This window comes from Echiichthys vipera (genome assembly GCF_963691815.1).
Source record: "Echiichthys vipera genome assembly, chromosome: 21".
Classification (NCBI taxonomy): Eukaryota; Metazoa; Chordata; class Actinopteri; order Perciformes; family Trachinidae; genus Echiichthys; species Echiichthys vipera.
The window spans coordinates 15,352,277-15,367,701 of NC_139846.1; the positions used below are offsets into that span (position 1 = coordinate 15,352,277).

At 40.7% G+C, this 15,425-nt stretch overlaps 2 protein-coding genes across 3 annotated transcripts in view; one reads left to right on the forward strand and one right to left on the reverse strand.

Annotated features, from left to right (window-relative positions):
* Positions 1 to 1,365: 1,365 nt before the first annotated feature.
* Positions 1,366 to 11,381, reverse strand: pcyt1ba (phosphate cytidylyltransferase 1B, choline a; the record flags this gene model as incomplete). 2 transcript variants are annotated; one of them, XM_083935819.1, is made up of 8 exons in its annotated part: positions 1,366 to 1,590; positions 1,802 to 1,990; positions 2,944 to 3,086; positions 3,189 to 3,267; positions 3,600 to 3,751; positions 3,915 to 4,031; positions 5,566 to 5,665; positions 11,301 to 11,381. In XM_083935819.1, the coding sequence occupies 8 exons, from the start codon at positions 11,379 to 11,381 to the stop codon at positions 1,366 to 1,368; spliced, it is 1,086 nt and encodes a 361-aa protein (XP_083791945.1). The 2 variants fall into 2 exon arrangements, with proteins under 2 accessions (XP_083791945.1, XP_083791946.1); XM_083935820.1 differs by lacking the exon at positions 11,301 to 11,381 and adding an exon at positions 8,774 to 8,891.
* A 2,276-nt stretch (positions 11,382 to 13,657) lies between these two features.
* pola1 (polymerase (DNA directed), alpha 1) overlaps positions 13,658 to 15,425 on the forward strand; it is a 53,346-nt gene continuing 51,578 nt past the window's right edge. Inside the window, exons 1-5 of the mRNA XM_083935705.1 lie at positions 13,658 to 13,791; positions 14,206 to 14,336; positions 14,935 to 15,031; positions 15,115 to 15,192; positions 15,302 to 15,417. Of these exons, the coding sequence (XP_083791831.1) occupies positions 13,743 to 13,791; positions 14,206 to 14,336; positions 14,935 to 15,031; positions 15,115 to 15,192; positions 15,302 to 15,417 (471 nt within the window). The 5' untranslated portion in view covers positions 13,658 to 13,742. The remainder of the gene's footprint in view (positions 13,792 to 14,205; positions 14,337 to 14,934; positions 15,032 to 15,114; positions 15,193 to 15,301; positions 15,418 to 15,425) is intronic.

Sequence of the window (15,425 nt, forward strand, 5' to 3'; positions counted from 1 at the left end):
AAAAAATGTCTTTGCTCTCTTCAAAGCCACCAGACTCCATTTTACCTCACAGAACATAGTGTTCTGCCGCTGCCTCGGTCAGTTTGTTTGTTAGTTTTGTTATTACCTCACCCTTTTAAAACAGTTAAGTGCACAATAACGCAAACAAACTAACTGATAGAGGCGGCAGTGGAACAGCAACTCCTGCAAAGTAAAATTAGTTACTTAGTTTTTGTCAATGGTGTCTGGTGGATTTCATGAGAGCATATAACAGCGTCGGTTCCCCCCCATGTAAACCTAAAGAGGACTGTCTGACAGCAAGGTAAGCAGTGAAAATATTCTAAATATTGCATACACTTAAACTGATACAACTGATTTTTACAACTTTTTTAGGTGGCTGAAATATATTCATCTGCTGCTCCCGTCCACAGCAGCTTCCATGTCGGTACTCCTGCTTGCTTCTCCAATCTCGGGGCGTGCTGAGCGCCATCTACTGCAGGTAACACACTGACATACAACCCCACTTCAAAAAATCTGAACCATCCATTTAAGGGATTTGATTTTATCTGTTTTAGTGGTCAAAACAGCAGTGTAAAAACAATTGATTCAAGGATTGTGGACCACTGATTTTATATTCCTTGCCAACCATTTATGCGAAAATGGTGCAAACTAGCACACTAGATAGTGTTTTAGTGCCAAGAGGTTGTCCAACACTTCACCTCTGCAAATCTAAGGTGTGCAGTGTCTTTTCATTAACTCTCAGTTCAACAAGCACAAAATGAGTCAGTGATGAGTGAATCCAGTTCCTGTTGATTCACATAATCTGTTGAACTGAACATCACACACACACACAGTGTTCTGTAAGTTGGTGCTTCTTCAGATCTAGTGGTCACAGTAGTTACAAGAAATCTTTGCATCTTGCAAAAAAAAAGCTAAACTAAACAGAATAGGACACAAAACAATGTGGTGATATTATGAGCAGGCTGTAAGATGGTCTCTTGGGTACTGGGCAATCCAAAGCGAATTCCCTCGAAAGATGCTGCAAAGCATTCTGGACCTTCTTACGATATTCATGACTGTGCACATAAATCCTCTTCTTCCTTTGCCTTTCTTCTGTCTGATTGGTTGCCCAGACAACAGAGACAGTGATGGCTTTTGGCTCTGCAGCACAGAACTTCATTTCCCATGATCCTCCTCTGCCTTGCATATTAGCAACTTCCTTGAGGATAAGTGTTTCAATATCCAGCCAGTGTCTGTCGAGTATGTGTTTGTGTGTGTGAGCAGTTCTCAGGCAGTGTACTGTGAGTGAAGAGAGCATGTGCGTGTGTGTGTGCTCGTGTGTGTGTGTGTACATGTACGTGTGTACGTGTGTGTTTAACAATCCATCTACTTCTCGTATTCATCACCTTCACTCATGCTGCTAATAGAGGCCGATGCTCCTTTGGGGGAGGTTGGGGGTGAGGGCCGTGCATTGTGCCAGCGGGCGGGGGGAGATGGGGGTGAGGGAGAGCGCAGGGGGGACAGTTCGCGGGGAGGACTGTTGCAGGGCGACTCTCGGGGAGACAGAGCGTAGGACAACATTCGTCCACTGCGCTCTTGAAACACCTGTTTCTATTCAGGGACAGAGGGAGAAAAAGAGTGCATGTTAGTGCGTATATACAGCCCCAAGATCCATCAACAAAAAGACAGTTTTTAATATCAAATACTATCTGACATCACTTACAAGTATTTTCATGAACAAAGATTCAATATGGCACGAAAGAATTACAGTGATTATAATGATGGTGACGGTTATTATTGCCTTTATCAAATATTTAGTTACCCAAGTCCCATCAGGTCCAAAAAGTTCTAGGAAGTTGCCAATAAACTCTCTGGATTTCTCTTCCCACTTCTGAATGAGGTCGTGACTCTTCTCCTCCACACGGTAAACAAAATGTTTGCTCTTCTCCTCGACCGTGCGGACTTTCTCCTTCATTCGGTCTACTTGGTTCTGCAGCCGGTACTTCTTCTCCTGAGAGGATTTAATGTTGAGGAATGTTGAATGAAAGTTTTACAAAGGAACACATTACTGAAGAACCAGAACCTCAAACGGAAATTAGACTTTGCACCTGGACACCTTATAGGTCTCATATCATCCTCATTTGAAGCCTTATATTTGTATTTTGGGTTTCTACTAGAACAGGTTTACATGCCTTGATGTTCTAAAAAACACATTATTTTTCTCACACTGTCTGAATATACCTGTATTCACTTTCTGTCTAAAACGCTCAGTTTTAACGCCTGTCTCTTTAAGCCCCCCTCCTGAAACAGCTCAGTTTGCTTTGATTGGTCAGTGTTTTGCAGGTCTTTTGCATCTGCACTCTTGGCGTCTCCGTCATTGCAGCTAGGGAATGACTGTAACGGCACTGTAGCAGATAATATAAGTAAAGTAAGTTAAGTAATAAATGAATTAATTATTCATTTGTATTTCTGATTTATAACTGGAAAACCTTGACACAGTGCTGAGCTGTATCTTAAAGGAATCTTCTTCATCAACTGTTGACCTGCTATCTCCCCCTGAACATCCCCTGTACCCCCACCCTCACCCCTCTTAAAAAGGGGGGGAGCTGCTAAGAGGTTAAAGGCATAGTTTCTGAATACAGACTGTGCGCATTTCTCTGTGGATTGAGTGTTTTTGATACTTTCACAGTATTTATACAGCACCTCTACCTACTTTATAATCAGAAAATACATGGAAATCTTACTTTTTACAACATGGGACCTTTAAAATCTGTAGGGGAGTACAACCATTTCAAGAGATTAATCCAAGTGGAAGACAAAAAAGAGTCTTCACTCATCTTCATGCCACCGTCTATGGATGCAGTGAACTTGCATATCTTCTATATTTTGCAGTGTGTAGTTGCATATATTTCATACAGAGATGTCTTCGATTAGGATGTCATGTAAAATTGATCATGCTCTTACGTTGATGTAGCTGACGTTAAGCTCCTTTGCCGTGTAGCCACGTTGGAGGTTGCGTCGGGCGTAGACGTCATAGTCTCTGACAATTCTGGTTATCAAGTCAGATGTTGAGATTCCCTCTGTTCGTTGTGTAGGAACAAACATCCCTGGCATACACACATAAAACACATAGGGTTTGAAAACTGCCTGAGGTATTTTTAAGAAGAACTACACAAAGTCATTTTATCTTCCTGTTATCACACACTGACCTGCCTCCTTGATGTGTTTGTACACATCCTCACTTCCTGCTGAGGAGTACGGGATGTCATCATGTGCCACAAAATCGATCTGAGGAACAATGAAAGGACGTGACCATATGGCAGAAAACACAGCATTGGCAGACAGACATGAGGTAAGAAAAAAAAATCAACTAACTAAATCAACATACAGTTGGTTAGAGTTTTGCAAAAATACCCTTATTTTTAAGGTGTTTCTCCTAACTCAATAAGGGGATACCATTGGCTTGAGGATGTGATTACAGCCTCTGGATGTTTCATGCACAGTTTAACATTCAACTGCTGCAAACAACCGCGTGCACACACACACACACACACACACACACACACACACACACATACACACACACACACACACACACACACACACACACACACACACACCTTGTGTTTCTCTAGGAACTCCGGTGTTAGAGTCCAGGGTGCGTCTCTCAAAACCTCGTCGACATAGCGGCAGTGTCTCAATGCTTCATAACGTTCAATCTCCGTCATGACAGTGAAACCCTTGTACTTATGGGTCAGCTCATCACTGCACACTGTTGCAAGCACATGGGAGAAAAAAACACACAAAACACAGAATCACATAAATCCCAGTCAGACAAATCTGAATCTTGAGCAGTGGAATTTCAGGGTGTTATGTGTGAGTGTGTATGAGCTCACATAGCTGCTTCTGTGTGTATTGATGTGTGTCTTGCCTACCTCCTACTATGAGGTAGGTGTTGGGAAAGAGGTTCTTGGCCTGCATGAGAGCGCGGGCATGTCCAGAATGGAACAGGTCAAAGATGCCATCTGCATAGACTCTGACTGGCCGGTCCACTGAAAACACACAACCAATACAACAAAATACAACATAGAGAGTAATGGCTCTGGTGTAAAAGCAACATAACTCTACTGGGATTACATATTAGGCTACTTATATCTGGACGAACATACCTAAATCGTTTTTACGGTGGTATTGACTTTTGAAAAAAGAAATGTATTAATGATTTTCTTCATTATTTTACAACTACAATAGCCAATGCTTATACTAGTGCTAATGGGAATCCTAATAAAAACAAGCAACAGTCTTGTTTAGCATGCTCATTGCTCAAAATGAAGATGCCACTGAACCGGAAATGTCTACCTGCAGTTATAGTAGTAGCAGGAATAGCAAAGATTCTCTATACTCTATAGTAATAGTTGTAGCAGTGGTAGCCACAGCAGTCTGAGTAGCATTAGCATCTGCATCAGTAAGTGTATCAGCTGGGATGATACTGATATTAAAGGAGTATCAACAGTAATAGCAGCAGTAATAATAGTAACTGCACTAGCAGTAGTTGTTGTTGTGTTGTTGATTGTGATACTATAGGTGTAGCAACAGAAGCAATAGCAGCTGAACTAACATTAGGCCTATTTGATGTACAGCATAATAGAAGAAAAATAAGCTGTAGCAGCAATAGCGTCAGCATCCCTAGTTTTAGTACAGTAAAGCTGTAGAAAAAGTAGCAGTGGTGTTAGCATCACAAGTTAAATTAATCAATAGTAGTAGCAGTTGTGGCGATAGTGATACTGTAGGAGTAGCAACAGTAGTAGAAGGGGAGCGTACCTATGTTCCCCGCGTCCTATGTCCTATTTAAATAAATGGTCCAATATTCCTCGGTCTGTTATTTCTTTTTAAATCAGTGCCGAATTCCACGGCAAATAGGCCTAACCCCCTAACCCTGACCCTAACACCGTAACCCCTTACCCTAACAAAATGCTGAATTAAATCAGCATTAGCAGCATCAGCATAGGCTTATGCGACCAGGGAACATAGGACCCGGGGAACATAGGGATGACCCCAGTATGGAAGGCATGGTAGTAGTAGAGGTAACTTTAAGGGTAGATGCAGTAGCAGCAATATTAGCAGTAGGCCTAGTTGTAGTAGACTATAATATAATAGGATGCTATGATTTGCGGTAGTAGAGGTAGCCTCAGAGGTAGTAGTACACGCAGTAGCAGCTGTAGCCTACTAGCAGTAGTTATAGTACAGTATAGAAGTTGAAAGAGAAGCAGCAGTGGCATGGTAAATGTATCAATAGCAGTTGTGATTGTGGTGATAGTGATACTGTGGGAGTTGCAAGAACAATAGGAGTAGCAGTGGTAATAGTTGTTGTGTGGTAGTAGGAGTAGCTTCAGGGAGCAGCCTAGTAGATGCAGTGTTAGTTGTAAAGTTACAGTATAAGAGAAGAAAATGTTGCAGAAGCACAATGTAAGTAGCAAATATAGTTAGTGAGGGAAGAATTGAGGATGCACATGAACGCTGGAAGATGCAAAGGTGGCGAAATGCATCAAAGACGGAAACCAACAAGCAGGAGGAGGTCTTCTGTACCTGGGGTGCCTCTGCGGGCCTGAGCGATGGTGAGTTTCTCATGAGGGGCGCGACAATCACAACTGGTCTCCCTGGCAAAAATGGCAGGCTTTGTCAGAGTCTGAAACAGACAGAAGGAGAAAGAGACTGGGTTATAGATAACATACAAAACAAATATCTTATTTTGGAGGATGAACAAATCAATATAGGAGACTGATGTTCGTCTAAAACACCTGCATCCCTTCTGTGGTACACAATATGTTTCCATGCTCATTCCTGTTACAGTAACCTCCATTACTGTCTGCTCCATATTGGGACAATGGATCAGAGAGAGAGAGACAGCTGCACTCACAATTATCGATCACTGTGTGTGTGTGTGTGTGTGTGTGTGTGTGTGTGTGTGTGTGTGTGTGTGTGTGTGAGACGACATTTAGCTACTTCAGTGTGTAGCCAATGTGTGTATTAATGTGTGGCAAAAAAAACAAGGTCAGAGCTATTGATCTCCTGTCAATGCCTCTCGGGAATGAGCAAAAATTCATAGGGAAGAATAAGATGGAAGATGCAGGTGAGTTCCAGGGGTGAAATTAGAGAGGGAGGAAACAATTAATAAATTAAAATTGATCAGGTAAAGAAAGAACAAAAGCCGGTGGGTTTTGGAATGAAAGGCAAACAGAGCAAGAAAGGTCAAGTAAGGTAATGGATGATACTTGTTAGTGTTTGTCAAAGCTACATCAAGGTTAAAGTGTTGCAGTGTGAGCCCGCCTGAAAATGTGTCTTTGTATGCCATCTGTTGACTGCAGGGAATATTCACTGACTCTCATTCACACCAATAAATGAGAATCAGAGTCTGCACAGAGCAAAAAAAAGCTATGTGGGTGTGAGAGGAGGATGAAAAAATGGAAACAGATTCAGTCTCTGTGGACAACCCGGGCTACTGACGTCAACATATCCTCTAGGTACAGCAACACAACCAGAGTCTGGCATGATAACATGTTCCGTGGACACAGAGAGGGACAGTCAAATATCAAATGAGATTTATGCCTCTATCGCAATACAGTGGAGGTGATTCTGATTTAATTTGTGGTGCTCACAGTGTCAAAACATAGTGTATTCCCATGTTAATTTAATATGCTTTGCATCTGTCTCCTAGGAGTCAGACCTCTCTGGGGTTTGACCCCTTTACGTCTCATTGAACCCATCACATATGTAGAATAACATGATGTACATTTCTATGACGGTGAATGACCTTTTGGCAAACAAAATGATATATTTGTCCATGCATAGCCCACATAACATATACAATTACAGAAGGCATAATTAACTGATTAATAAATAAAAAGGATGCTCTATGCTAATGTCATTTCACTTTCACTTCATTATACTTGTCACTGAAAAGTCAGAGATGTGGGCAGCAATTTAGTGGTGATGATACTTAGTGTGAACAAGAGGATTTTAAAGGTCCCACGTTGTATAAAGTGAGGTCTCCATGTCAGAAATGACAAAAAAGATTGAGGTGCTACAAAAATACTGTGAAAGTAGCAATAGCTTAATCCACAGGGAAGTGTACACAGCCAGTATTAAGAAACTGTGTCTTTAAAGGAGTCAACAGGACTTCCATAACGTTGTGATCGTTTACCTATGTGAACTATACTACACATAGGTAAAAAGTGCTGTGTCGATACAATACTAGTATAAAAAAACACGATACTCGATACCCCGGCAAGAGAAAAAAAGTCCTTCGCACACAAAGCAGGACTTTTTTTTTTCAAATGAACATCCTGCACATAGCACTGGTACATAAAAGGTCACTGAACACATAACAACTGACCCTATTCTTTGCCTGAACTTGGGAGCTTCCATATTGCGCCGTTACTCTCATATTGGAACGATTCCTACTCTGCTTGGTGTCGCCAGATTTAACCATTTGAATTCCAAAAATATGAAAGGTTTATTCAAATAACACATATTTGGAAATTTGTGCTGACTTGTTTGGAGCTTTGTGAAAGTGTTTTTGTAATTATTCTCAGTTAGAGAGTTAGAACCAGAAGAGAGAGAAAAAACGGGTGGGGTAGGATTAGGTGAAAAGCTTCGTTACTTTCAATACTGTGGATACATTATCAATTTGAAACGTGGTATTGAAAAGTATTGATTTATACCTTATTTCTGACAGAGGTTGAAAGACCGTATGAGAAAAAGAACGTGTTTTTTGAACATTAAAGCCAGTATAGTAGAAACCCAAAATACAACTACTGGTATTAACCTGAACATTTGCATATTATGGACCTTTAATTGTCATGCATGCAAGTAGCCCTGACATAATATATGAAAGACATGTAAAGAGTTACAGCTACAAGAGGAATAGAAAGAAGGCATTCATTTTTAACAATGCCATAAATGTGAGAATCATTTTATGGTACCTACATCCCATTTACTTTGCACATCCTTCCCCTGTTGTTTTAGATTGCCATTAGAGCATTTTGTCAGGTCATGTTAAACATTTCAACTTCTCTGCCGTTTCCATTAGAGCGGTATCAGAATTGAACATAGCCAACAGAGCGACAACAGAAATAAGCAGCAGAGAGTGTGCAGTTGCATGCTGGCCACCCATGATTCCGCGGGCACGGTGAGAACAGAGGGGTGGCTTACAAATGCTCTGTAGATGGTAAAAGCTTAAACTCACTGACCAGAGGGCACACAGGCCTATCAGGGCGAGCGGCAGGGTGAGCATGCACAGTAAAAGCCCGCTCTGGCACAAGCGGAGAACATCTGGCATAAGAAGGATTAAAGCTGGGGGGGGGGAGAGACAGGGACACAGGGAACGAGAAACGACGAGAAAACAGACGAGGTGTGGAGAGAGGTTGGGGTGAACACAGAGATGAGGAGATGAACACGAATGCCAGGATGAGGAATTACACCACACAAAGAGGGAAGGAGAATCCAAACACACTAGGCTCTCCTTACTGCCGCAATGTCCCTTCAGCAGGACATTCATGCTATGTTGTCCATTGTGTAAACCCCCTCCTTCTTTGGCAACACACACTCCAGCACACAGACACTGTCCACTCAGCATTCTGGCCATATCCCACAGCCTCATGCTATGGGGGGGGATCTGTTTCATAACAAGGGGGAGAAAGCAGGACCCTTTGTCTTCCTCTCCCTCCCTGTCACACGCACACACAATGCAAGACATGAACACGCAAACACACACATACACATTCAAACGCCCTACCGTCCGGGGATGGGGGCAGGTGTGCTCGAGCTCCTCCATGATTCCCAAAGACTCATGGGATGCGGCTGTGGTCCCTCTGTAATGTGACTCAGCATCAGTGAGACGCTAGCCTCTCTCCTCACCACTCTGTCTCTTTCTCCTTCCTCCGTTCCCCCCGCCCACTCCCTGCTCTGCCTCTCTGTCTGTCCTCCCCTCTCCTCCTCCTCATCCACCTCTCTGATCCCCTGCTGCAGAGAGGAGGAAGCAGTGAAGAGGTCTCACTCTGCAGCTCTTTCTTGGTACCACATAAGGGATGAATTCTGCTCTCATCTTGATGTTCTTGCAAATACATCTGAGGTGAATTTGGGGCTTGTTTCAATTTTGCTACTCTTTATGGCAGCCTAGCACTGATTCAACATGTGTTTGAACATCTGGCACCAATGGGCCTCATGCAAGAATATACAAACAGATGATCTCTTATTTTTGTTCATACCCAAGCTTTGTTCTTATTTTGATAGTACCTGGTTGTTTCTGGGACTCACCGATGTTTTCTTATTATTGCTCTTCTCCTAGGTAAGAGAGAATTTTAGGAGCAGGCAAGAGCACTTCTACCAAAATAAGAAAAAAAAACTTCTTGTTTTCACAGTCCACAGATTGTTTATCCAATGCAAGAAATCATACGTTTGAGCTCATTACTCATCATTTTCCATTACACTGTCACTCTAACTTGTATACACTCACTGTATGTATCTACTGTTTATACAAACCGTTCTCATCTCTGTGTGTATTTATATTTATTACTTCTCATTATGCGTTTAAAATCACTACATACTTCTTTACATTCTATATTTTACTATGTTTATATTTAGCACTATAATTCAACTGTACTATAATCTCTTAGATTCTCACTCTGATTTAATTTGACTGTGATTTTATTCTTTTTTTTCTTTCTTTTTTTAATGAGCTTTGCTGGAGGGAGCCCAAAGTCATGCTTCTTGTCACTGTGACTCATAGCCCACACATCTAAATAAATATCTTGAAACTTGTTTTAGATTGGAGAAACATTAGAAAAAGAAATAATAATATCATGAATACCCTATCATTTAATCAAAGTCTAGAGTAGATTTGATTATTATATATTATTGTATGTATTAGATTATAACATGTTTTATTAATATATGTTCTTGATCTCCTGTAATGCCAGGACTGACACTTTACAAAATGACATGTTTAGTTTGTTTCACTCACTCATTCAGCGACCTGGATAAGAGCAGATTTGGGTGGTAAGAGAGATTGATGCATCTGGAGTTGACTTCACTTAATTTTGCTCTTTACAGGAAATTAAGAGAACATTTAAAAGAAAGTTAAGAGAATATTGCTGCATGATGTTATATATGTTAGGTTAACATTGATGTCTGTGCAAAGACAGGGAAAGGAGACACCTGTGGACAGCCTTGGTCTTTTGCTTCAGTTACACTGTAAACATGTGGAAGTGCACCAATGCAGTACAGCTGATTTGGAGTCAGTCAATCAATCATTGTGTAACTGTAGGGAATGTATGACAGGAAACATATATATATATATATATATATATATATATATATATATATATATATACATACATACATACATACATACATACATACATACATACATGTATGTATGTATGTATGTATATATATGTATGTATGTATATATATATATGTATGTATGTATGTATGTATATATGTATGTGAGTATATATATATGTATGTATGTATGTATGTATGTATGTATATATATATGTATGTGTGTATGTATGTATGTATATATATATGTATGTATGTATGTATGTATGTATGTATGTGTAAAAAAAGCTATTATGTGTTTGTGAGTGAGTGAGTGAGTGAGTGAGTGAGTGAGTGAGTGAGTGAGTGAGTCATTTTTTCAATAAACGATCTTCGTGTGCATCGGATAAACTCTCGCCATGGCGACGGGAAAGAGGAGAGAGCTCCAAGAAAGTGACCAATCAGAGAAAAGATACAGCAGTCTAGCAGTATAAGCGGTGCGGATTGGTGGAGTGGTCCATAGCACCATGAGTGAGATGATACCGAGTGGCACTACTTATTCATCGGCTCAGAATGGTAGTGATCCAAATGTGAAGAGAAGAAAAAATATTAGGGAATACTGTACGACCTAGCTCTTCTCTTGTAAGGCTTGGACAGTCCACAACCAGTGCAGATAACGAAAAATAATATGATAATAAAACAAAACGTAATTATTGCCATATCAGGCTATTGTAAACTCACGGTTTTGGTATATTGGATCGTGTTGTAATCAGTTGAAGATATAGACTGGAGCACACCCATTTAGTCTGATCTGAAAAGATGCACCATATAATGTGTAGTTGCTATTTGGCACGAGATTCAAATGTAGACTATTTTCTTTTTTTACCCTTTTCACATAATCTATAGGCTATGCATGACAAACTTCCCGATACTGTTGGCGACTGGACTAGAACAGGCCTAAACATGAATGTAGTGAAACCAAAACTTGCATGTATGCTTACCTTCGGTGGTCCTCCTTTGCAACAAAGAGACGCAACAGCTGCGCAACTGGAATGCGCTCTAAAGCGTCGCTGTTTCACCATGGTGTCCACACCCCCCCCCCCCAAAAACCTATATAAAGTTAGTAATTTGTTAACCGCTTGCTCGTGTGTCTGGTTTCTCTGTAGTCCAAGGCACTCTTTGCTCCAGCACAGCGGAGGGATGGCAGTCCGTCTGTCCAGTCTGTCCACAGATCAGCTGCTCACCGCTGATGAGCTGCGACAACTGGGCCACGGTCCAGTTAGCAGACCTTACAGTCCCCCGTACGGCTATTAGACTATAGTCCTACTGTACATTCATGAACCCTCTTTCTATTGTGGAGGACACACCCATGCATTCTGCAACTTGGACCCTATTATTATTTTTTGTTTAAGGATTGAACAATGTGTATCTTACCAAACAAAAATGAGAAAAACACAGCTATAGCCTCAAATTAAGATAGACAACAACAAATAAAATAACATTTACTCAAACAGTTCATACAAATAGGCTACCATTAGCCAGCTCAACATGTAGGGCAGGCTACAAACTTTAGTGAAGTCATCAGTGATAAAGTGCCCATAACCCACTGGCTTATTAATGCATTATCACAGTGTTTAATGCTATACAAACCAAAATAAGCAGTGGGGGTGAAGGGCAAAACACGCGTTGTGTTTTCATTGTTGGACGCACTGTAGTGTCTCTGTGGCCCCAATCTGGGACAGGAACCCATTGTGCCCTACAAAGTCCCGCCTGGTCGCCATGGGAACGAGCTTCATCGGGATTCACAGGCATGGCATTGATTGGAAACAAGAGGGAGACTAATGGCCTAATGCTATCATTTTAGAATAAGGCTGTGATGTTATTCCCTGGAAAACACAGACACAATGAACCCGCAACTTAGGAGCTTTAATGTTTGCTGCCTGTGAGGTTAGAGGAAAGATGTTGGGATGATTTATGAAACATTATTCATGTAGAGTTTGTCACCCCCTCTCTGTAATACGGACTCAGTCATAAACAATTGTTCTTTTGCACATTTTGACGGTATTTTGCACATTATTGCAGTACTTTCGTGTATATATTACTACTGTAAATTTTATGTTTTATATCTATTGTTTTATATAGATATAAATGGGGAAATTGAATTTCCCCATTCACGGGACTAATAAAGGAATTCTTCTTCTTCTTCTTCTTCTTCTTCTTCTTCTTCTATTTCTGTTTTTCCAAATATATGTTATCTGTATAATATTGTTGTTGTAAATATGTTGTTTGTATAGCTGGAGTTTGCAACGATAATAATTATTTATCCCTCAACACAATAGTTGTATTTGGTTGGTGTGCACCATTTGTTTGTATTTATTAATATTTTTGGTTTCCTTTGTCTTTTATTAGAGCATTATTTTTTAGATTGCATTTTGTTTTCCTTCCTGGCTGTGCTTTTCTTTTCTGAAGTAGATGAAAAAATAATTCATTAAAAATATTTTTTGTTTTTATGAAATGTGCAATCAATCGGCTATTATAAGTTGTGGATGGTGTAATTGGGGGTAGTAAAAAATAGCAAGTAAAATTTTAATGTACAGAGTAATATACAATTTCTGTCAGATTAAAAGCCTTTAGCCAAAGATGATTTTGTTCTGCTTAATGATGCTGCTATAGGCCTAGTCTGCGGGGGGAAATACTGTTCCTGATACTCTGAGCTTCTCTCCTCTCTGTCTGTGTCATTCATGTCTCATCAATGCATGTTACTAATTCAACTTCTTCCCCGGAGGTGTTTGTGCTTTGCAGGTCTCTGCTGATGGTGGTGGTTCCTGCTGCCGTGGGCCTGCATGATGCTTCCTGCTACTAACATCACTATTAATCATATATACTATCATTAGTTCATACATCATCAGTAATATATCTCATTGTATCACACCTGGTATTACCACCACTCATCAGTGATCATATTTACCACCATAATTATTATCATTGTCATATTCTGTTACCTTAGCTGTAGATTAGACTTTATTTACTGTCATAGCATATAAGTCATACTCATATTACTATAGATATTATTATAGTTACTGTTACTTTTGTGGGTGCTTGCATCACTGGCACTGTCTTTGTGTCTGTCTTTGTCTCTCTCTGTCCATCTGTCTGTCTTTTCTCTCTTTCTCTATCCCTTTCTGAATTAAAGTGAATATGTCTTCACACACTTTTTGTGGTGCAGCTCCTGTGGTGTAAACAGTTGAACAACACTGCCACCGTGCGGACAGCGTGGGCACAGCGTTTAATATCACTGGCTGACAGTGATGTGACGTCACTTCCTGCATATGACTTTCCCCGGGAAGACGATTTGGCGCGACTGTCCTGTTGTTGTGTTGACCTGCCGTCCACGGCGTGAGCAACTGTCAGTGAGCAAACTTTAAAAGCAAAAAGTCAGGGTTATGGCTCCGGTATCAAACCCAGAGAAAGACACGGACGCTCCGGACGGCGGTGAGTTTGTGTTTGGGGTAGCTTGCTAGCTGGCTTTAGCGGACTTGCACAGGGAGAAGTTGTTAGCTAACCTATAAGCTAACGTTAGCTTACACTATCGCTCTGCAACAAGGGGCATGCCTAGGTCATTGATACTGTATACATGCGTTAACTAGAAGACCCAACTCTTTGCTTTAACGTTATGAGTCTAGTGTTGCTAAAGATAATTTAGAATTTCACTCCACGACAACAGGTGTCAGTTACTAAAATAGGTTAATGGTAAGTGACGTTAACGTGTCCTAGTGTTCATAGAGCAGAAGTAAAAACAAAAGTCTCAGCGCTCCTGTGACAATTAGACATTAGTGCACATCTGCTAATCAAACAGTCCATGTTCATACCCGCTTCTGCGTCGTCATGTCGTGATGTGTCTGTCAGACGATGGAGGGGATGCTGCCTGTGGTCTGGCAAAGTCTCGCTCCAGACGAGAGAAGAGGGAGAAGGTAGGGAGGAAGTCTGCACTGGAGCAGCTCAAGAAAGCCAAGATGGGGGAGAAGATCAAATATGAGGTGAGAACGTTTAAAAGGTCTGTACTGACTTGGATCTACTAAGAAGTCTCTTTGGACACAGTGGTCTTTATTGCTCTTCCACGTATTCATTTCTATTTTTTAAAGTGCTAAATCATAACAAAAGTTATCCCAAGACACTTTACAAATACATTAGGTCAAGACCGCCCTCTATGACTTATTTATGATTGACCAACAATTCCTCCATCAGCATTGGCAAGTCTGTCTATTGTAATAATAATAATGATATATACAGTATTTATCCAACAATCTTGTGTGCACAGTGGCAACAAAAAACGTCCTTTTAACAGGCAGGCACATCAAACAGACCCAGCTCTATGGAGATCAGCCGTCTGTCTTGATAGCTTGTGGGGAGTTAATGTCTTTCATGAAGGAGGGCTGATTAAGAGCAAAAATGATTTGTTGATTGTTGAAAATTAATTGACAATTCTTTTGATAGTCATTCATCTGGCACCTAGGCTCTGGGACTTACACCATCACCATTATTCACTTTTTTGGACAATTTACAGACTAAACAAAACTATATCTTCAGCAGTGCTTGTTTCATAGGTTATTGTCAAACAATGTGCATGTTTTCCAGGTGGAGGAATTTGCAAGTGTGTACGAGGAGATGGATGAGCAACAGTACTCCAAGATGGTACGAGAAAGACAAGATGACGACTGGATTATTGATGATGGTGAGTTTCAGTCTCCTGTATCCACTGTGGGAATATATCTGATGGTGAGGTCTAATGGGAACGTTTCTCTTCCCTTCTCTTAGATGGAACCGGATATGTGGAGGATGGAAGAGAAATCTTTGACGATGATTTGGATGATGACGTAGTGGAAAACAAAAAAGGTAAATATTCATACAGGATTGCACTGCATTGCAACTATGTGTGTAATAGTTTTTTTTTTTATAAAGAGTGATGTTTGTGTGTGTTAAAATGTTTTGTTTGTGTTTGCAGGAAAGGCAGGTGCTAAAGGCGCAGGCTCAAAGACAAATGGGAAGAAATCTGCCGTAGCCAAGCCCAATACTATCAAGAGCCTCTTCATGAACAGTAATGTCAAGAGGCCAGCTGAGGTGCGTTT